This window comes from Monodelphis domestica, chromosome 2 (genome assembly GCF_027887165.1).
Source record: "Monodelphis domestica isolate mMonDom1 chromosome 2, mMonDom1.pri, whole genome shotgun sequence".
Lineage (NCBI taxonomy): Eukaryota > Metazoa > Chordata > Mammalia > Didelphimorphia > Didelphidae > Monodelphis > Monodelphis domestica.
Window position 1 is genome coordinate 511416071 of NC_077228.1, and position 20945 is coordinate 511437015.

The 20945-nt window shown below is 61.6% G+C and overlaps 2 protein-coding genes, 1 long non-coding RNA gene and 2 other non-coding genes across 10 annotated transcripts in view; 1 reads left to right on the plus strand and 4 right to left on the minus strand.

Annotated features, from left to right (window-relative positions):
• Positions 1 to 1551: 1551 nt before the first annotated feature.
• On the minus strand, positions 1552 to 7765 carry LOC130457545 (uncharacterized). Of its 2 annotated transcripts, XR_008916840.1 has the most exons (3): positions 7627 to 7765; positions 6924 to 7532; positions 1552 to 6596 (listed from the first exon to the last, which is right to left on the minus strand). It is a non-coding gene; the product is annotated as an uncharacterized LOC130457545 (long non-coding RNA). The 2 variants fall into 2 exon arrangements; XR_008916839.1 differs by having other exon boundaries at positions 6924 to 7765.
• MIR132 (microRNA mir-132) lies at positions 4753 to 4818 on the minus strand. Its single transcript, NR_032214.1, has one exon. It is a non-coding gene; the product is annotated as a microRNA mir-132 (primary transcript).
• MIR212 (microRNA mir-212) lies at positions 5562 to 5652 on the minus strand. The gene has a single exon (NR_032213.1). It is a non-coding gene; the product is annotated as a microRNA mir-212 (primary transcript).
• A 3949-nt stretch (positions 7766 to 11714) lies between the features above and the next one.
• On the plus strand, positions 11715 to 16324 carry HIC1 (HIC ZBTB transcriptional repressor 1). Of its 2 annotated transcripts, none has more exons than XM_007485765.3 (2): positions 11715 to 11867; positions 13309 to 16324. In XM_007485765.3, the coding sequence occupies exon 2, from the start codon at positions 13329 to 13331 to the stop codon at positions 15540 to 15542; it is 2214 nt and encodes a 737-aa protein (XP_007485827.1). In that variant the 5' UTR covers positions 11715 to 11867; positions 13309 to 13328; the 3' UTR covers positions 15543 to 16324. The 2 variants fall into 2 exon arrangements, with proteins under 2 accessions (XP_007485827.1, XP_007485826.1); XM_007485764.3 differs by lacking the exon at positions 11715 to 11867 and adding an exon at positions 12766 to 12993.
• Positions 16325 to 16431: 107 nt separating this feature from the next.
• Positions 16432 to 20945, minus strand: part of SMG6 (SMG6 nonsense mediated mRNA decay factor) — a 183596-nt gene continuing 179082 nt past the window's right edge. For all 4 annotated transcript variants that reach the window (XM_056819616.1, XM_056819617.1, XM_007485774.3 and 1 more), the window contains exons 17-19: positions 20363 to 20574; positions 19969 to 20050; positions 16432 to 17520 (exon numbers count right to left, since the gene is read on the minus strand). In XM_056819616.1, the coding sequence (XP_056675594.1) occupies positions 17390 to 17520; positions 19969 to 20050; positions 20363 to 20574 (425 nt within the window). In that variant the 3' untranslated portion in view covers positions 16432 to 17389. The remainder of the gene's footprint in view (positions 17521 to 19968; positions 20051 to 20362; positions 20575 to 20945) is intronic.

The window sequence follows — 20945 nt, forward strand, 5'->3', positions numbered from 1 at the left end:
CAACCAAAGCAGATTTAACCTCTGGAGCTCTTGCCTCCTTTCTTAACTACCCTTCTCCTGTAAACTCCTCTCCCTTGTTTTTTCTCTAACCATTCCTGGTGTATGGGATCATCAACCATGACTGGCCCTCTGTGTTGGTACACCACAGGCTTTTACTTCACTTGGCTAGTGATCCCAATGATCATTCTAATTCAAACAAACTAGATCTCCACAGCTTAGTCTTTCCCAAATTGTTCTTTCAAAGCCAGGGCTAGTTTTTACTTCCAAACCCTCCTCTCTTCCTAGCCTTCCTATTTCTATTGATGCCACTCTTCAGTCTCATATCCAGGCAGTTGTAGTTTTGTCTGTTTCCTTGTCTGGCCCCATCTCTCCATTCACACATTCATCTTATTCCTCTTCCAAACTCGTCAGAATTACTGCAATTCTCGGACTTTGTGTTTCCATTCTCTCCCTTCTAGCCTTCTTCCACTTAGCTGTCTGAGATACTCTTTTAAAGGCCAGGTTTGGTGATGTTCCTCCCCTCCTCAAAACCTTCCCAGTGGCTCCATATTAAAACTGTAGTTATAAAATGCAACCCCCCATTTGGCATATAAAGCTCTTCTCAATCTGGCTTCTGGCCTGTCTTTCCAGATTTAGTACTATACAATCAACCTCTTTTCCTCTTGCATGCTCTGTGTTCCAGCCATGTATCTGCTATTCTCTTTGCCTTGTCAATCCCTCGTAGCTTCCTAAAAGCTTACTTCAAGTGCTACCTCCTACATGAAAGCCTGTCCATATCCAACCCACCCCCCAGTTGCTAGTGTGCCTCCCTCTGGAAATGATTCTGCATTTGGTCCCTCTCCCCACCAGCAAATGGAAGCTCCTTGTGTATCTCCAGGTCCCATCTCATAACTGATGTTTAATGAATGTAAATCTGATGCCCAGTATCAGCCATGTGCCCTCAGGACAGGTATACACAACACTCGAACACACACCCTTGGAGTTTCTTGTTGGAATTTTCTGTTCTTGGTTCTGTCCTGAAGAGGCTCCGTCCATGGGTGAAGAGAGGATTTCTTGCCCAGTCCACCACAGATGTCCAGTTTAGGACTGCCTAAGCTGCAGTTCTCCTTACCTTGCACTTACTACTTACCACCTTCCACTTGCAGTGCTCTGAATGGCCAGCCCATTTTTCAGGGTCACTGGGGCTACCTAGATATTCAGGCAAAGCATCCGGGAAGTTCCAGAAAATCCCCTTCTAGTAGAATTGCATCACAACAGCTTCTGGGATCCTTTGTGTAGCAGCTGGAGCTGAGCCCAATGCCCTAACCTTTGGAAGCATTAAGTGGCTTTCCTGCCCTCCCACCCCAAGGTTCTGTGGCTTTACCTCCCCTTTTGTTCTGTTTGATGCTTGGCCCCACCCCCAGCCATGGGACCATGTGAGGTTGTCCTTCCAGATTGACTCAGGGGAGAAAGCTGTATCACCACTAACTAAACCATAAAGAGTAGGATCTTTGTGTGCCTACTACGTGCATGCTGGGCTATGGCCCTTTGTCCTGAGCTGTTTATATTTCCTTTATGATTCTAGGGACCCAGACTCTGAGGATCTGTGTTCCTTTGGCCTGCCTGATGGGGGCAGTAATTTAAATATTTTGGTTTTATTTTAAACCCTTACCTTTTGTCTTAATATTGGTCAAATTTGAACCCAGGACCTCCCATCTCTGGGCCTGGCTCTTTATTCCCTGAGCCACCTAACTCCCCACCTCATAATTTAATTCCCTTCCTGGAGGCATGGGAGGAAAAGGACAAGGGAGACCATGCTCAGACTTTTAATTGTTTGATGTAGAATCTGTTCTGATATTTGCCCATCTTGGCTCAAACTCCAATCTCACATCTCCAGTCGCCTTTCGGACTTTTCCAATTGGGTATCTGACGTGTCTTAATTGCAACATGTCCCAAACAGAACTTAATGTCTTTTCCCCAAACTCTCCTCACCGTAGAGGGCCAACATTGTCCTCTTAAGTCTTTTGACTCCCGAGTTAGGAGTTATCCTAAGCCAAAGGGTTGCTGATTGCACCTTTGCAACATCTGTCAAATCCCCCCCTCCCCCGACCTTCATCACCTCACCCCCTGGATTACTGCAGTGGCCTGCTTGGTGGTCTGTGTCTTGAGCCTCTCCCCACTCCCCTCCAACCTGTCCTGCATCCAGTGACTGGCTTCCTGGCTGTTCTACAAATAGACACCACATTCTCTTGGCTGGGCATTTTCTTAGCTTGTCTCCCATATCTGGAATGCTCTCCCTCCTCGGCTTCCTTCAAGTCCCAACTGAAATCCCACCTTCCCCAGGGAGCCTTCCTCAGCCCCTCTTCATTTCAGTCCTCCCCAAGAAAGCCTGCGGTGCTCACCTCTCCAGGATGGAGGACTTCAAGATGAGCCGGATTGTCCTTTGGATGGGGGGAACCATCTAATCTAATGCTGTGACTGCCAGAGAGGAGGAGGAGGATGGTATGACTGGCAGAGGAGTGAGGGGTGGTATAATAGAAACAAATCAGCTGGGGGGGGGGGGACTGAGGCCCACAAACGTGACCAGCATATCCCAGCTAGATTGTGTCAGAGCCGGGGGTAGAACTCGGGTCCCGACTCCCATTTTCCCTCTTCTGTGCTGCCTTATAAGGACACCCCAAGAAAACGGTCTCATCATTTGTCTCAGGCCTTCTGGTTCTCCCGTTGACCTGTATGTGATTCCCGAGTAAGTTCCTTGTACTCCGGGCCTCCACTTCCTCATTTGTAAACATGAAAAAATGGGACTAGATACCTAAAGGCTCTTTTCTGATAAAAAAAAATTCTCTGCCCTCTGATCCCACCACCTCCTCCGCTCGTTATTGTCCAGTTGCCTGAGGCTCTGACTGGAGTGGTGAGCAGCTGGGTGGTGCAGTGGATAGTGCTGGATCTGGAGTCAGGAAGTCGAATCTTCTGGAGTTCAAATCTGGACCGAGAACACCTTATTGGCCTAGGTGGCCCTGGGCCGAGCCAATTCATCACCCTGTTGGGCAGCTTTCTTCTCATCTCTAAAATGGGCTCGAGAAGGAGATGGCAAACCACTCTAGTATTTTTGCCAAGAAAGCCCCAAATGGGGTCACAAAGAGGATACAACTGACCGGGCTGAACAACGATTCTGTGAAGTGGAGATGAAAAGGAGGGTATATTCCAGGTATGAAGGTGAGCCAGCACAAAGACAAGGAGGCAGAAAAGGAAGTGCTGTATGAGGAAAAGAGAGGACCATAGAGGGGAGGGAAGCTGGAGATTCAATTGGATTTAGGTTGCAAAGATACTGGAGTAGTTTGCATTTCCTTCTCTGGCCCATTTTACAGATGAGGACACTGAGGTAAACCAGGTAAAGTGACCTATCCAGGGTCATACAGCCAGAAAAGTGTCTGAGATTGGCTTCTTCCTGATTCTCAGCCTCATGTTCTATCCACCAGGCCACTAAGCGACTCTTCTTCATTTTTGCTTTAGAACATAAATTCACAAACTTCTTTTTCTGCTTGATTCTTAGTCCTTTTCCTGCCTTCTCTCTCATCTCTGATTTCCCTCCTTTCACGCACTACAGTTCACAGAACCAAACTCATGAGCTTCATCTGTGGAACACTGAGTGAAAAAAAACTATGAGAAAGGAGCCAGAAAACCTGGATTCGAATCCAGCTCTGACACTAATTCATCACTAGATCGCCCTGCAACATTCACTTCCCCTATTATCAATTTTTTTCATCAATAAAACGAGTAAGTTGCACCCTCGTGTGTCTCCGAGCTCTCTTAGCTCTAGCATTCTAGCTGCTCTGGGCCCCTGGACGGAATGAAGTGAAAGAGCCAAGTTCATCCTCACCATTCGACTCCGCAGCCTGCCGTCTTGCAGGGTCGGGGCCTCTCGGGGATGACCACCCGCTCAGCTCTCTGCTCACCCATTCCCAAAGCGGCCCCCCCGGGCACTGCCTGAACTCTCCCCTCTGGATAACTCACCCCCCGACTCTCCGGTCTCCCATTCATTGCCTCCGACTGGTCCAGGGCAGAAGCCGAGCTGGTGGAGGGGAGCAGGGCCTCCGGGGACGATGGGCTTACACGCTGCCGTCCCTTTTCTTTCCCTGCCTCCTCCTTTCCCTCCTCCCGGGGCCTCTTTGGGTGTGTCTGTGGGGCGGAGGGTGCGCGCGCGAGAGAAATGCTCAAACTGAGCCCTGGCAGGGCTTGCCCTCCAGGCCCCGCCTTCTCCTTAGGGGCCAGCCCGGGTGCGGGAAGGCTGGGCCCACCTCGGCGTCTCTCGAGGGCAGAAGGGGCGGGCCGTGGCCGCACCTGTCAGACAGACAGACATGCAGAGACTCACTGTGACAAATGGCCGCGGTCTTCGGGGCGCTTTTGTCTCAGGCTGCTCTCCTTTTTGGAGGTGGGGGAGCGCTGGGACGACCCCCAAGCTGCGTCTAGACGTAGACTCGGGGATGCTGTGTCCCCCGGTCCCAAATGGTGCCCCCGAGGGGCACGAGGACGACCAAATGCTTGGCCTCGAGAGGCGTTTCATTCCTGCCTCTCACCCCGGGAGAGGGTGTTTGGGAGCTTGCTGGCCACGCCCCTTCAGACTGCGCCCCGCCTACAGCCCCACCTCCCTCTCCCAGCTCTCTGGCGGGGCGGGCGAATGAGCGCGCAGCTAGAGGAAGGGTGGGGTGGAGTGGGGTGGGGTGGAGTGAGCGGGGAGGGAGGGGAGAGGAACAGCCGCGTGGGCGTGCTGCGGGGCGACCATGGCTGTAGACTGTTACCCCTGGTTCCCACAGTAACAATCGAAAGCCACGGTTGCCCTGGAGACGCGGGGGCGGGTGGGGGGCGCGCGAGTGACGGCATCTCCGGAGCTTCCTGACGTCAGAGTTTGCGGCTGGGGCTAAGGCTAGGTTTCGGGGGAGGATGGAGGGATGGGGAGGAATGGAGAGGGATGGAGAGGGAGGGAGGATCGGCGCAGTTCCGGGGGAGAGCGCTCAGGTGGAACAGCCTGGGCCCCCGAGTGGGTTTGGGGTGTTGCGTAAAGGCCACAGATGTCTAGCCCTTTCCCCGTGAGATTCTCGAGGCAGATCCTAGAGTCCCGGATGTCTGGGACCATAGCCTGGGAGTGGACTGCGGCATTTCCCCCGGGGTCTGAATATACCCCCCTTTCTCCCCCCACCCCACCTGCGAGATACCCCCGAATCTACGCTCAGAGCTCAGCCCTAGTCCAGCAGCCCAGGAGAAGCAGTCCGCTGGGATCAGCACCACGGACAGCTCCAAAGATGGTCCTCGGGCGGGAAGGGCAGCCCAGAGCCTAGCACTGGCTGGGGGGGGGGGGGAGGGGGCGGCGCAGAGCTTCTTTCCACACCCCACCCCTTGGGACTCATCTGCGTGGTCGGGTCTGGGGGCTTGTACATCCCTGGGGCCACACAGGGACACCCTAGGGAGTAAACTGCAGCAGGGAAGTGTCGAAGAAGCCCAGCAAGGTTCTGTGAGGGGCAGAGATGTTGAAGGGGCGGCGGGAATCTGTGGGGCTCCAGGAGCGTCCAGGTGTCCAGGGGCGGGGGCCAGGCGTCGGTGGCCGTGACTGGAGACTGTTACTGAGGGTGGCCCGGGCAGTAAGCAGTCTAGAGCCAAGGTGCCGGCGCGCTGCCCGGGCCGGACCTGAATGGATCCTCCTCCTCCTTTGGACTGGGGCAAGCGGCTGAAACTTGAGCTGTCAGGAAAGACGACAGACGCGCCTCCAGGATTAAAGACTCCCCCTTCCCCCTCCCCCTCCCCGCAAAGTGCCTGAGCATGGGGGCTCAGCACGCGGCCCCTGACGTCAGAGCCAGTGTGACGTGGGAGGCTGCAGCGGGGGCGGGGGAACAAAGGGGGCAGTTCCGGTGGCCAAGGGGGGGGGAGGGAGCGGGGAGGGAGTTGGAGTGGGAGAGGTGGGGGGGGGTAGGATAGGAGGCGGGATTCTGAGTGTTGCTCTGGCAGCAGCCCGGTCTCTCTGGCTCCTGGTGCTGAGAGGACAGCTCCGAGCCCTGGGAGCTCTCCGCAGGGGAGGGGTTGGGGGGCGGATGAGAGCGGAGGGAAAGAGAAGACTGGGAAAGGGGGATCTGGAAGGTTGAAGGAGATGGGCTGGATCTCCGGGAGAAGGGAGGTTTGCGAGAAGGGGTTCCTGGAAAGCCAAGTCCAGAGAAGCTAGGAAAAACGGGGTGGCTCTCCTGGGGGCAGGGCACGTCCTTCCTTTCCCCTCACCCCCACCCCCAGCTCTGGCGGCCGAGGCTGAGTCACCAAGCCGCCGCGTTGCAGAGAGGGGGCGGGGGTGCTTGGAGCTACCGAGTTGCGGGGCAGGCATCCGTCCGTGGGGATGAGGTCCTTCGGGGAGAAGGCGAGGTTGGCAGGTGGAGCCTGACTAGCGGCGGGGGAGTGGAAAGGGGGCGGATTCCCGCCTCCCCCTCCCTCTTCTCTGCCTGGGATGGCGCAGAAACCAGAGGAACCAACAGATCCAGATCGGGGCGTCTGACTCCTCCACTCTCCCTTTGGGACAGAGCTGCGGGGTGGAGGGACGGACAGAGTCTGTGGTTTTGCTGCAGTCTTGTCTCAGGGCCCTAGAAGTGGGTGGATGGGGGAGAGGAGGAAAGAGCGAGCTGTGGCATCCCGCTTACCCCACTCGCCCAGGGGGGCTTCCCTCCCTAGATGGAGAGGGCTCGCCAAGGCCACAGCGAAGCCTCCCATACTGCCTTTCTAGGGTTCAGAGGATCCCTCCGGGGGCCGAGCGGGGGCGGTCTTGGACAGAGAAAGCGCGACAGGGTGGCAGGGTAGCAGCACGTGCCGGCCGGCCCCCTCTGGTGCTCCCTGGAAGCTCTCTGGTCTCCCTGCACTCCCAGCCGAACTCACCTCCATCTCCCTCCCGCCACCCCGGTCGCCCCTCTTACCTGGCCGCCGGGCTGCCTGGTGCCCCAGCCCCCGCCGCTCAGCTCCCGCAGCCGTCGCCACCGCGCCGCAGCTTTTATAGCTGGGATAGTACTCGGGCCGGCTCCTCATTCATGCGGCCGCGGCTCCTACACACTGACGTAGCTCCGACGTCAGCAGGGAATTTAGGAAACGGGAAGAGGGGCTATTTTTAGCGGTGGCCGCCAAGGGAGGGGGAGCTGGGGGGAGGGGCAGAGACGGAGTGTGCATTTGGAGGGCCGAGGCAAGGGGGGCGCGGAGCGGCACCTGTTCCACCAAGGGGCCAGGACCCGGCGCAGGAAGGTGCCGAATTCTTCGGCAGCCCCAAGGCGTGGGTGTACGCGAGTCTCCTTTGGAGAGAGCAGCTAGAAGATGGGCTGGGGGGCGGGTGGCGGGAGAAGCAGGGGGTCATGGCTGGTTACACTTGTATTCATCCACCCCAGGGGCCCTTCCCGACGGGCCCAGGGGAGGGCGTCCCCTCAAACCAGGGGCATTACTCCAAGTGGGCGCTGCCTGCAGGGCCTGGTGGTCTGTCAGCCTCGGAGGGAAACGTCCAGAGGCCCGGGGCTTCGGTCGTGGTCTGCTTTGGCTCTCTGGAATCAGATACAGAGGACTTGCGGACTTGGGTTCGAGTTTGAACCCCCTGAGCCTCAGTTTCCTTACCTGCCAAACAAGGAGGAGACTTACTCCGCCACCTGTCTGTGGTGGGGCTCGAACGAGAGCTTATGTTTGTAAAGAGTAAAGCGCCGGCTAGCACTGCAGTCCTCGCTAACCGTCGCTGCCGAGGGCCGCCCCTGCGCTCCTAAGCTCGACGGCTCAGGAGTTGGCTTCTTTGGAGGTCAGAGAGCTCCCTCCACCGACCACGGAGCGGCTCCGTGACGTCATAGAGTCCTCCACTGCGGCGTCATAAGCATCTCCGCGACGACGGCGGCGACGTTACCACTGGGGGAGCGCGGGAAGGGACGGAGAGGCTGGAGGAGGGAAGCGGGGAGAAGGGGAGGAACGAGAGAAGGACGAGCGGACAGATGCAACAGCTTGTGCTGTACCTGGCCGGAGGCTAAGTGGCCTATGGGAACAGGCTGCTCTAGGGAGTGAATGAGAGAGGAAGCCCTATCAGCTGGGGAGGTGCAGGGGACACGGGGACAACGGAAACGGCGCCTGATCTAGGCAGGCTGTCCTGACGCTGCCTCAGTTTCCTTGTCAGTAAAAATGAGGACGTTGGACTAGAACACCTAAAGGTCCTCCTAGCTTCAAATCCATCATCTCTGAACCTATCAAAAGGTCTCTTCAGGTTTCAATAGAAAAATAGGGGTGAGATAGGGGCCTCAGCTAGGTAGCTCAGTGGATAGAGAGCTGGGCCTGGAGCTGGGAGGTCCTGGGTTCAAACGTGACCTCAGACACTTTACTTAGCTGTGTGATCCTGGGCAAGTCACTTAACCCCCATTGCCCAGTTCTTTGGCCTTCTGTCTTAGAGCTGTTATTGGACAGAAAGTCACGATTTGAAAAAGAAAACTAAAACTAAAACTGGGAAAGGGAGGAAAGTTTGGAGCAGAGGTCTAAGCCAGTGAAGGCTTTGATCAGCAAGGGTATAGACAATGGGGAAAAGCACTGGCTCTGGAGGAGAGAATCACTCAATCTCTTTTGCCGCCTCCCTGGGCCTTAGTTTCCTCATTTGTCAAAAGAGGGGCTGCTAGGTGGTTTTCAAGGTCCTCTTCAGCTCTCGTTCTGTAACTGACAGACAGGGGCTGCAATTCCTGCCCTCTTAGAGAGAGGTGGACCCCAATCCTTGGATGGAAACAGGATTCAGCGAACGGGGTCCCCCAAACAGGACCTGCTCCTAGAGATGCATACACCTGCTAGAAGAGGTGGCAGTTGGGGGAGGAGGAGGCCCTGTTCTGTCCCTCTTGGGTTGAGCCACTGGCTAGCTAGAGTCTGGGGGAAGAAGACTTTAAAGTGAGGCAGGCCCCAGTGAAAGGCAGGTGACTCAGGGGGTATGGCTGAGGCGGAGGGAGTGGGAGAGAGCAGAGAGCCCCTCCGCCCATGGTTATGGGCTGGGGGAAGGGTACAGGGAGGGAGGAGAAGCTCCCAATTCTCTGAGCCTGCACCTATCTCTCCTCCAGATGGAGAGGCTTCTTGGGTGGAGTGGAGCCACTGTGTTCAGAACAGGGCAGAGCAGACCCCAAAAAGGAAGCCCCTGAAAGACCCTCTTTTCCTGAGGGGCAGAGTGTGGCCCTCTCAAAGGGGGAGGCAGAACTGGGAGAGCCAGCTAGGGATGGAATTGAAGACTCCAGCAGGGGGGGAGCTGGGGGCTGGGGCTGGCTCCAAGGGGACCCCAGCCCTCTCCAAGGAACACAATCTCTGTCCTCCACCCTGCCCCGTCCCGCCCCTTGGAAAAGCAGAGGGGAGAGAAGTCCAGGAGGGAGTGAATAATCCAAACGTCTTGGGGGTGGCAGGCAAAGGATTCTTAAGGGGAAATGGCAGGCGGTAGACTAGTATTGGGAGATGCCTGGGAAAGCTAAAGCCTGCTAGCAGGCAGAGAGAGGAGAGACAGCAGGAGGAATCGCTGCTCGGGCCCGGGGAGCCCGCGGGAAGAAGGCAGAAGACAGAGATGAAGGGCTTCGGGGCTGGATGGGGCAGGATGGGAGATGGGGACAAGGGGGCGGGGGGGGGGGGGAAATATTGGGAGTCAGGAGAAGAGGAGGAGGAATAAGGGAGGTGAAGACGGGCCCGAGAGAGGGAGGGAGCCAAGAAGGAATGCTAACGCCAGGCGACACTGCAGACTGCCATTTGGATAGAGTAGGAACAGAAGAGCGAAAAAGCAAAGGCGGACGGGGACCGGTCGGAGATAGAAGGGGCCGGCCGGGGAGGGAGGTGGAGAGAGGGGGAAAGGGAGGAACAGGAAAACAAGGCATGGAGTGGAGACACTTGGGAGGGAAGAGGAAGCTCAGAGCCCAGATCCAGAATGGACACAGTGGGCGGCTCGGGCCCTCCAGGAGCTCGGTCTGGGGTGGAACCGGGGGCCGAGGTGGGGCGTAATCAGAAGCCTGGAGCTAAATCCGCCGAGGGCTGGAAGCGCCTCTGGAGGGCGCCGAAGACCTGGTGTCTGCTCTGGGGGGCCAGGGCGGCGGCACTTGGAACTTGGAAATTGGTGGGGGACGAAGACGGTCCGGGCCGTCCCGGGAACCCTGGTTTCTTGAAGGCAGCCCGTGCTTTGCTTCACTGGGTGTCCCAGGCCCTCTGACCCCCGGGCTTGCCGAAAGCCTAAGGCAAAGAGCCAGTCCGCAGACTGGAGAGGAACCCAGAGGGTCCGGGGAACCTGCTCCCCAAGCTTGAGGACGAACTTCCTGCAGGATGACTCAGCCTCGACCTCCCCGTGAGACCAGAGGCTGAGGACAGAGCTGGGGGCGGGAGAATATGAAGGGCGCTCCCCTCCTCCCCAACCCCGGCCACCACAGCCCCCAGCCCGGTTGCCAGGTTCCCCAAGGCCTTGGAGAAAAGAGCTGTACAAACCTCATCGGTTACTATGGCAACGTTTCGCGCCGCGGCCGCCACCGTCATCCCCGCCCCCCCCACCCCCTTCCACCATTAGGGAGGGAAGGATGAGGGAGGGTGGAGAGGATCAAAGGATCCGCCGAATGCGAGCACGGGAACCCCTGCCCCCCAACACAGAGGCGAAGCTAGGGGGCACAGCCACGCCCCCCCCCCCGCACTAACCGGGCAGTGTAGCTTAATGCAGCAGCCCCCGCTATGCTACGGTCCGGAGGTCTGGATGTAGGGGGCCCAGGTCGGGGGTACGAAGCAGGGGCACACAGGGAGATTTTCGGACCCTTGTACCAAGGGCTTCTCGCTTCTCCGACGCGCCCTCACCCACAGCAAGCGCGAATCGTGTTTGGGACAGAATGATCTCCCAACTTGGGAGTCTGGGGCTGCTGTAAGAGGGGAGGGGGCTGTCCCAAAGGACAAAGTGCCTGGGGTGGGGGAAAGCGCGCCGGCCCTCTCCATCCCCCGCCACCTCCATCCAGCCCAAGAGCAGACGCTCGCTCCGCTGGCGCCTTTCTCCAGAGCCCGGCAAGTGGCCCCGAGCCCCCCGGGTGCTGTTGGGGCTGTGGGATGGGTTGGAAGGGTGGACCGAGGTGGGGGAGGCGGCGGGGGCTGCAGCAGCGAAGGCGTCCCTTCGCACCAGGCCCGCTTCGGCCAGGTGAATTGGCGGCGGCTGCACGTACGTCCCGACCCAGGGGGTTGGGCTGAGAGCAGTGCTCCGAGGGCCTTGAGCCTACTTCCCTCATTTTCCAGAGGAAGACACTAAAGCCAAGACAGGGAAGAGACTTAACTGAACAGGGTCTCTCAGCTAGGCAGGAGCGCGGTGCCCTGAGGCAGACCCTCCAGCCCGGCCAGGTCCCGCCTTTGACACCTCTCCAATCCTACCTGAGCCCCTCTGGGGAACAGGCTCGCTAGGGCGTGCCGGTAGGTTGTGAGTGTTGTGTGAGGGCGGGGACGGGGCGCATCCCCACCTTTCCCCCACCCCTAACTCCTCACGCTACGCGGGGCCCGGGGCGGCATCTGTCCCGCGAGGCGGGGTCGGTGGGGGTGGAGTCCTCCAGAGACACAGCTGCGAGAGGCGTGGGGGAACGAGGGGGCGCACCTGCGCGCCCCAGGGCCCAGGTGCGCTGGGCCTCCTGGCTCCGGGGCTGCAGTGTCCGCTCGCGACCGCCAGGTGGCGACATCCCCCAGGAGCCGGCCCGGGCCGGGCCACTCCAGATAAGAGTGTGCGGAGCGGGCGGCGGGGCTGAGACGCGGCCGGGACGCGGGGAGGACGGACGGGCGGGAGGACGGACCGACCGGGGAACCGGCGGGCGGAGCGGAGCGCAGCCACCTCTCCACCTGGATCCGCCGGCAGCCGGGCTCGGGGCTTCCGACATGCCCCCCAGGTGGGTCCCGGGACAGGCGCGGAGATGGGACGGCAGGCTCGGGGTCGGGGCTGGGGCTGGGGCTGAAGCCGGGCCGGGGCCGGGGCCGGGGCCGAGGGAGCCCGGGCCGGGACAGCCTTGCGCCGTGGCGCTGCCGGCCTCGGAACTCCGGGCTGTCCGGCCAGGGGGAGCGCAGAGCATCTTCCCGGCGCGGCTGCCCGCGGCGCCGGGTTCACCCGGGGGTCATCCGATCGGGGCCCGGGCTCTGCCCGCACATGGGCGGGGGGGGGGGCGGGCGGAGCTGGCAGCAGGCCGCCGGCCTGGCACGGCCCGGCGCCTGGCAGAGGGGCGGCCGGAGGGAGGGCGGGGCGGGCCCGCAGCGAGCGAGGGAGGGAGCGAATGCGGAGTCCGGCCGGCCGGCCGGCGGGAGCGGGGGCCGCAGGTAACGGGTCGGGACGGCTGGGGAGGGCGGCGCCGCGGGACTCTGGACCGGACGGAACGGGACGGTCAGGAGGGCAGGGTAGGGGATGCGAAGGGACAAGCCGGGCAGGGCCGCGCCGCGCCGGGAGGGGCCAGCGAGTCTGCCTCTCGCTCCCGGCCCATCCCAAGTTGAGAAACTTTCCCCAAGTTCTGGTCCCTCAGCCGGCTGGCCAGGCGGAGCGACCGAGGGGCCCCGGCAGCGAGCTCGGGGGCCTCCCGGGAGGGAGCTGGATGGCCGGCCGGGCGGGGCTCCGAGGCGAAGCGAGGCGAGCGGCGCGGGGTCAGGGTCGCTGGGTCCGCGCCGTGCCCGGGGCGCTGCCCCCTCCCTCCCCCGGGAGCTGCGTGGCTCCCCCCTCCCCCCCACCTGCTTCCTGCTGCAGCCTCCTGCCCCGATATAACGCCCTCCCCGCTGGCGGCCCGGGCCCTTCGAGCTCTGCCAGTGGCCGCGGCAGCCGCTCCCCTTCAGCCCAGGCCCGGGTCCGGCTTGCAGGAACCGCCAACCTCCCCCTCGGCCAGCGTTGAGGCAGATGCCCGGCCCGGCAGAGCTGCTAACTTTTCCCGAGGTCGGGCAACTCTGGCGAAAGATCGACTTGGCCCCGGGGCGGCTCCTTTTTGTCCCCTCCGGGCTGAATGACTTTTTCTGAAGCGGACGTTTCCCTGAACCCGGGTAACTCCTGAGGCGGACATTTTCCCCCGGAGCGGATTTAGTTTGGGAAATCCCCCGCCCGGGCCCCGACCCTTCTCTGGCCCCGGCTCTTCTAGCCGGCAGCGGGGTCGGCCTCGCTCCTCCTGTCCCAGGCGGACGAGGAGGCCACTGGATGGGGGCCGACCAGGGCTACTCCCGGGTCCCCCGTCTGGGGCAGGCGGCGGCGGCCGAGCTGGGCGCGGGGTGGGAGAGCCCGAGGCCGCTGGAGCATCCGCTCTGACCTTGTCTGTGCGTGTGTGTGTGTGGTGTCCTGTCGTGTCGCGTGTGTCCCCACAGGTGGGAGCACAGGGCAGACGATGCTGGACGCGATGGAGGCGCCGGGCCACTCCAGACAGCTGCTGCTGCAGCTCAACAGCCAGCGCACCAAAGGCTTCCTTTGCGACGTGATCATCGTGGTGCAGAACGCGCTCTTCCGGGCCCACAAGAACGTGCTGGCGGCCAGCAGCGCCTACCTCAAGTCCTTGGTGGTGCACGACAACCTGCTTAACCTGGACCATGACATGGTCAGCCCCGCCGTCTTCCGCCTCGTCTTGGACTTCATCTACACCGGCCGCCTGGCCGACGGCGCGGATGGCGGCGCTGCGGCCGCGGCCCCCGGGGCAGAGCCCAGCCTGGGCGCAGTGCTGGCCGCCGCCAGCTACCTGCAGATCCCGGACCTTGTGTCCCTGTGCAAAAAGCGCCTCAAACGCCACGGCAAGTACTGCCACCTGCGCGGGGCCGGGGCCGGGGGCGGCTACGCACCCTACGGCCGGCCGGGTCGTGGCCTTCGGGCTACTACACCAGTCATCCAGGCCTGCTACCCCGGCGGTGCGCCCTCCGGGCCTCCGCCGCCGCCTGCCTCGGCCGCAGAGCTGCCCCCAGGAGCCGAGGCACCAGTCAACACCCACTGCGCCGAGCTGTACGCCTCGGGCCCCGCACCCCCGCAGCCGCAGCCGCCGCCGCCACCGCCTCCGCCGTCGTCGCTGTGCGCCCCGGAGCGCCGCTGCTCCCCGCTTTGTGGCCTAGACCTGTCCAAGAAGAGTCCCCCGGGCTCCGCGGCCGGGCTCGAGAGGCCGCACCCCGGGGAGCGCGAGCGGGAAGCGCCCTCGCGCCACGACAGCAGCCCCCCTGGGGCCGCCTACAAGGAGCCGCCACTCTCTCTGGCCCTGCCTTTGCCGCTGCCGCTGCCTCTGCCCTTCCAGAAGATGGAGGAGGCTGGGCAGCCCCTCGACCCGTTCCGACCTGGGGGCAGCCCCGGGCCTGAGCCCCCCGGCCGGCCCGACGGGCCCGCGCTACTCTACCGCTGGATGAAGGCCGAGCCGGGCCTGGGTAGCTACGGGGATGAGCTCGGCCGGGCCCGCGGCTCCCCCGGGGAGCGCGGCGGGCTTGAAGAGCCTGCAGACGAGGGGGACTCGCCCGGGGGCCCGCCGCTGCCCCTGCCACCGCCGCCCCGCTACCCGGGAGTGGGCCTGGACGGGCCTGGGCCCGACGCGGACGACTACAAGAGCAGCAGCGAGGAGACCGGCAGCAGCGAGGAGCCGAGCCCGGGCGGGGGCCACCTGGCCCGCTACCACTGCCCTCACCTGGCCTACGGGGAGCCAGAGAGCTTCGGGGACAACCGCTACGTGTGCATCCCGTGCGACAAGGGCTTCCCCAGCTCCGAGCAGCTCAACGCGCACGTCGAGGCGCACGTGGAGGAGGAGGAAGCGCTGTACGAGCGGGCAGAGGCTGCCGAAGAGGCGGCCGTGGGCGCCGCGGGCCTGGGGCCCCCTTTCGGCGGGGGCGGGGGCGGGGACAAGGGGCCCGGGGGCCCGGGGGGCCTGGGCGAGCTGCTGCGGCCCTACCGCTGCGCCTCGTGCGACAAGAGCTACAAGGACCCGGCCACCCTCCGGCAGCACGAGAAGACCCACTGGCTGACGCGGCCTTACCCCTGCACCATCTGCGGCAAGAAGTTCACGCAGCGCGGGACCATGACCCGCCACATGCGCAGCCACCTGGGCCTCAAGCCTTTCGCTTGCGACGCGTGCGGCATGCGCTTCACTCGCCAGTACCGGCTCACGGAGCACATGCGCATCCACTCCGGGGAGAAGCCCTACGAGTGCCAGGTGTGCGGGGGCAAGTTCGCGCAGCAGCGCAACCTCATCAGCCACATGAAGATGCACGCCGTGGGCGCGGGCGGCGGCGCGGCCGGGGCGCTGGCGGGCCTCGGCGGCCTACCGGGCGCGCCCGGCCCCGACGGCAAAGCCAAGCTCGACTTCCCCGAGGGCGTCTTCGCGGTGGCCCGGCTCACGGCGGAGCAGCTGGGCCTCAAGCAGCAGGACAAGGCGGCGGCGGCCGCCGAGCTACTGGCCCAGACCACGCACTTCCTGCACGACCCCAAAGCGGCGCTCGAGAGCCTCTACCCGCTGGCCAAGTTCACGGCCGAGCAGCTGGGGCTGAGCCCGGACAAGGCGGCAGAGGTGCTGAGCCAGAGCGCGCACCTGGCGGGGGGGCCCGACGGCCGGACCATTGACCGCTTCTCCCCCACTTAAAAGGCCCTGAGCGGGGACTGCACTGCGCCCCCCTCGCCGGCTAGGGTGGGAAACGGCTGGGAGGGACGGCAGCGACTGCAACGAGCAACCGAGGCAGCCCCCCCTTCTGCCCTCCCCGGCCACACCAGGCGGAACCGTTTTGTGCCTTAACCCGGGCGAGGGGGGGGCCCCGGGAGTGGGACGGGGTGGGGGGAAGGGGAGATTTCTATTTTTGATAATCGCTTCAACCAAAGGAGACCCCGGCCCTTCCCCGCCCCCACGCCGCGGCCCCGGCCGCGCCTCTTCCTGTGGTTCCTGTGCCCCCTCTCCCCGCTCCCGATCCCGGGAGCTGACTGGCCCCTGAGCTGCTACAGCCGCCGCGCTGGGGTTCACTGTGGGGGCGCTCCCCGCCCTACCTCCGGCCACTGCGTCTGCACCCGTTCTCACTGTGAATCAATCGGCGCCAGGGCCAGGGCAATGGGGGGCGGGGGAGGACTGAGCCGGCCCGGGGGTGCCCCCGCCCCCGCCCTGGGACCGATAATGTGAAGTTCCTCATTTTGCACAAGTGGCACCAGCCCCCGGGGCCCACTTCGGAGGGAGGAGCCCCCCAGAGCCGTCTCCCACCTCCCTTCACCTCCCCTTTCTCGGGCTCGGGGCGATATTTATTGCATGCGTCCCGGGCCGCCGCGTCCTCGCGCCCTCCCCATCTCGGGTTTGTATATTTCTTACCGTGTACACAGGCTCTCCCCGAGCCGCTTCCATTTTCTATACTCGAACCAAACAGCAATAAAGCAGTAACCGAGGCCTGGTCACTTTCTCCTGGGTGGGCCAGGAGGGAGGGGATGGCTTTAGGCCCCGCCGCCCGCCGCCCCCGGCCCCTTGGCAAACAGACCAGGCTGGGACTCAGGTATGTCTCATAACTAAAAATTTATTAAGAAAACAACCAAACCGGCGTCGCAAACCAGGCTGGAGAGGGGAGGCTCGGTTCCCCATCTTCCAGGTCTCGCTTCAGCTCCAAGGGCGGGGGAGGGGCCCACTTGCCGGCTGTCCTACCCGCCCTTCCCCCACCCGGGATGATCCCGAGCCCTGCGCTGTTCCAGGCAGCACCCTGGGCGGCCGGACAATGACTGAGCGCCCAGCCTGGTCCCTCCCCACCCCACACCGGCTAGTTAACGGTCTCTCCGGCCGCTCCCCCACTTCAGAATGCCTGCGGGTGCCCCTTTCGCTGCCCCACAATCCGAGGTTCCCGCCGGTGCCAGTGATGGAAGGGGGGGGGTAGGAAGTGAAGCGAGGGGGAAACAAGGCAACTGCTGGGGAGGGCAGGGCGGGGGAGGGGAGGGGAGGGGCCGGGCTCCTGGGCCTCGGACACGGGGAAGGGCAAAGGCCCCAGCAGAGGGTCGGGCCAGCGGACTGCCAGTCCAGGCTGAGCCCAAGAACTGGGGGAAAGACGAGCAGGGCTGCCGGGGAGGCGGGTCGGAGGAGGCGCCCTGCCCGGCCCTTTCTCATGGGGCACACCCAGCAGACGGCTGGCCCTCGGACCCCGGTTTACCTGCATCTAGCTCAAACCCGGAACAACTGGCCCACGGGAGCACCCACGTTCCCGGGGGAGGGGGAGGGGAAGCCCCAGCTCGGTGACGCCAGCCAGCCTCCCTGCTAAATCTCTGCTGCCTCAGGAGGGTCCTGGCTTTGGGCTCGGCCCCTCGGGAGTGGCTCCCCCACAGCACGGCCACGGCGCTGGGTTGGAAGAGGATGGTTTATTGTCTGGGTGGGGTGGGTGGCGAGGGCGCTTGGGCTCCTCCCAGGCCACGCGTGTCGCCGTCGGCCTCATGAGAACGGTTCCATCGGGGGCGCTGCCCGCTGTGCGCTTCTCACCCCACCTGCGCCCACTTGAGGAAGGCCGAGATGTCCCGGACTGGCACGTTTCTGGTGAGCGCCTTCACCCGCAGGTTCCGGTCGTCGGTCAGCAGCACCACCTCCCGAAGAAGCCGGATGGGCTCATCTGTGGCCACGACAGGGGGAAGCTGTCAGGGGGGAGGGGAGGGAGGGGGCAGGGCTACGCCCTGTCCAGGGCCCCCCCCCCCACTTTTTAAAGCATTTTGATCATTGTATTTCCATAGAATTCGTTTCCTTTGTAACCCGCCCGTGTATTTTACGTATTACCAGCCTGAGCAAGGGCTCTGGGATCCCCCAAAGCTAAGCTACCCTGTTCTAGATTCTGGGGGGAAGAAGAAACTCGGGGGAGCCTCGAGGGCCCTGTCTGACCGACTGGACTTCGCCACAACCAGAAGGCCGCGCTGGGGGAGCGAGGGCCCCTCTCTAAGTCCCTCCATGGCCAAAGAGGGCTTCTAGGCGGCCCAGCAGGCTCCGTTCTGGGCTGGGTGTTTCCTGTCCTGGACCAGCAGACAGACACAGAGGCAGAGGAAATGGCCTGCAGTGTGGGCTGGAGCGGGACGGGGATGGCAAACGTCCACGTCGGACCTGAGCGGGGCAGCTGGGGCTGGACTTCATCCTGGAGAAGGATGAGGCCGGCGGCTGGCTGGGGGCTCCAGCAGGGAGTGGGGAAAGGGTGGAACACGGACAGGAGGGAGGGAGAGGCCGGAGCGGGTGGGAAGAGCCAAGAGACCCTCGGGGGCTCTCGGGAGGGCCCTGGGTCAGCCAGCCCAGACCCGGGGTTGCTGGCAGGGGTCCGAAGGGGTTTCTGCGGATACTTTGAGACATTTTTCACAATAAACATCCTCTGTTTTGACACTGGTAACTGCACTTTGTTAGAAACCAGAGACTGTCATCTTGTCAGGCCCCATCCGCCATAATCCACATGATTTTAAAATTCAACATCGTTTACACATAAACACTGGGTGACGGTTTCTCTGTGAATCTGACAAGTTAATCTGCTAAGAATTCACACTGACAAATGGGGTTTGATTACTCTAGCAGCTGCTGATGTCACCGCAATGGGGCGGTCCCTAGGGTGGCAGTCCCAGGCCGGGGCTCTTCAGCCAAAGGGCGAAGCTTCGAAGCCCCCGAGGCCAAAGAAAGAGTATCCCTTTGGCTTTGGGGTGTGCGGCTAGCGGGCCCATTTGTTCCAGAACAAGGTTCCCGCCCGTACCGGGGCAGCGGCCTTTTGCGCTAGCCGGCTAGGATATCTGTCTGTCTGTCTGTCTGTCTGTCTCTGTCTGTCTGTCTGTCTGTCTCTCATATCCCGGTGGGGCATGAAAAGACACGATCCAAGAGGCTGGGAAACCTCTGAAGACCTGAAGCCAGTGGGAAGAAGTACTAGCCGGAGGGGCGGGTGGGGAGTCTCTGGAGAGGGACAGACGGGACCCCAGAATCCAGACCGTCCTCAAAGGCAGCACTAGGAAAACAAAGCAAGCCAAGAGACAAAAAGAGAGCCTCGACGTATAAGGAACAAACTCGGGAGAATAACAGCTCTGGAGTTTTTAGAGCAATGATGAATTCTGCAGATGACACTAAGCGAGGAAGTCCTGGGAACTTCCATTAAATAGGAGAAATGACACAGAGGGACCAGCAAGGCCAGAAACGTGGGCAGAAAACACCAAGATGAAAGTCATCTCAGGAAGAGAGAATTCTCTGGAAGCTCCGTGATTCGGTGAGGGGGGAAAGTACTGAAGGCTGGTGAGGCCTCTGGGGAGCGAAGCTCAGAAGGCCAGCATCATTCTAGCCAAAGAACTCAGAAGGTTGGGGGGGGGCGTAAAACCAGATTGGAACATTGTCACCTTCATTAGACGCCGGCCAAATCTTCAAGCGCTCTCTGGCCACTGTACTAGCCTTTCCTCCCTCGATGAATGAAGTGTGGGGAAAATGCAGGTTTCCCTACAGCCTACAGAACCCACCCCTCTGGGGCAATGATATGTGGTAAGAATTCAGACATGAATCAAAGTGGAGACAGACAGGATTTGAGAATCTGAGAATTTCTGAGCACAGAACGTCCAAGGGCTGATGGGCTGTTAGCCTAGAGTACCAGGGCTGGGGGAATGAGATTATAAATAAAGAAAATGCTGCCTGTTAGGAAGCAGGTAAATCATTCTTATTCAGAAGAATTCTTGGGAGAGAGGAAAGATGCTATGAAGAAGAGCATCCTTTTCGGTGCCTCGTGGCCCCTACAGTGAGGAAGCTGAGATGGGTGAGACTATTTTTGATGGTATTTTGATGGGTTTTGATGGAAGAAAAGGCATCTGGACATGCCTGGGTCACCCACAGCTTAAGAGCTAACTGGCTCAGGCAGCAGCAACCGTACTGCCTTTTCGACCTTGCCGGGGAGGCCCCAATCTTCTTGGGGATGGACAGAGCAGGGAAAAAGTGGGCAAACCCGTGGCTTTTCAGAGGAGTCCAAGTCTAAACCACCCACATGCCTTCTGGGACTCTCCAGATAGTTCCCACAAATCAGATGAGCCCTTGGGAGAGGAGAGAAGGCCCAAAGAAGTGATACCTTTGTTGGGGGGCATGAAGTCCTTGGCCTTGTCTTTACAGTAGTGAAGGCAGCAGGAGAGGATCAAGTCATCGTTATTTCCCTGGAGGAGAGTGTGAAACATGTCAGAATGTGACCCTGAAACCCTCTGGGGAAGGACGGGCCTTGTGACTGGAGCAGGCCCAACAGTGGGCCCCGAAGGGGTTAGAGAGGCTACACATTCATGCCAAATGTACCACTGTTCTCCTGCTCTGGCTGTCTCTGCCCTGCATCAAGGCGGGCAGGCCTTGCTCGAGATGACTGCCTGAGGGATCAGGGGTTCACCTCTGGCTCCCGCTAGCTGCTTCTCGGTCTATCTGCGCTGCCTTCTGGGGTAGGAGTGCCCCCTTCTCCCATGCCCACACCGCGGCCTTACCTGTTGGCCGGTGATGTCCTCGCTTCGGAAGGCGATGGATTCCAGTTCGTTGCCACGGCTGGTGAGGGCGCGGAGGCAGGAGTCCCGGCTCTCAAATCGCCTCTCGAGGAACTCGATGGACTTGCGGGCCTTCTCCTGGACCACTCGGGCGTAGCCGCCAGCCCGATGGTCTGTCTCTTGGCCCTTGGCCAGGCCATCCAGCTCGTTGATCACTGAGGGACAGAGAGCAGGGAGCCCCGGTTAACGTGCGGGCAGCTCACAGCCTGCCTGAGGGCCATCCTAGCAAGCCAGGGAAGGGCCCTTTGTGGTGGGAGACCAGCCTGACTTCCGGGCCAGCTTGCCCCTCGGCCCAAGGGATTTCCCGAGGGGGAGGGCAGGGTGTGTCGGGGGTAATGGAACAAGGGGACTGCTCTCCTCTCTATACTGTGGCTACTCGGAGCAGGAGCCTGAAGCGAGGTTTTAGAGGCTGCTGAGGCCAAGATCCTCGGAGTGGGTGAAGCTGGGGTCCAGGTGGGGGACGCTTTACAAGACGAATGGGGCAGGGCGCTGCCCTCTTCCAATGTCCACCGCCTCGGGAAGCCCC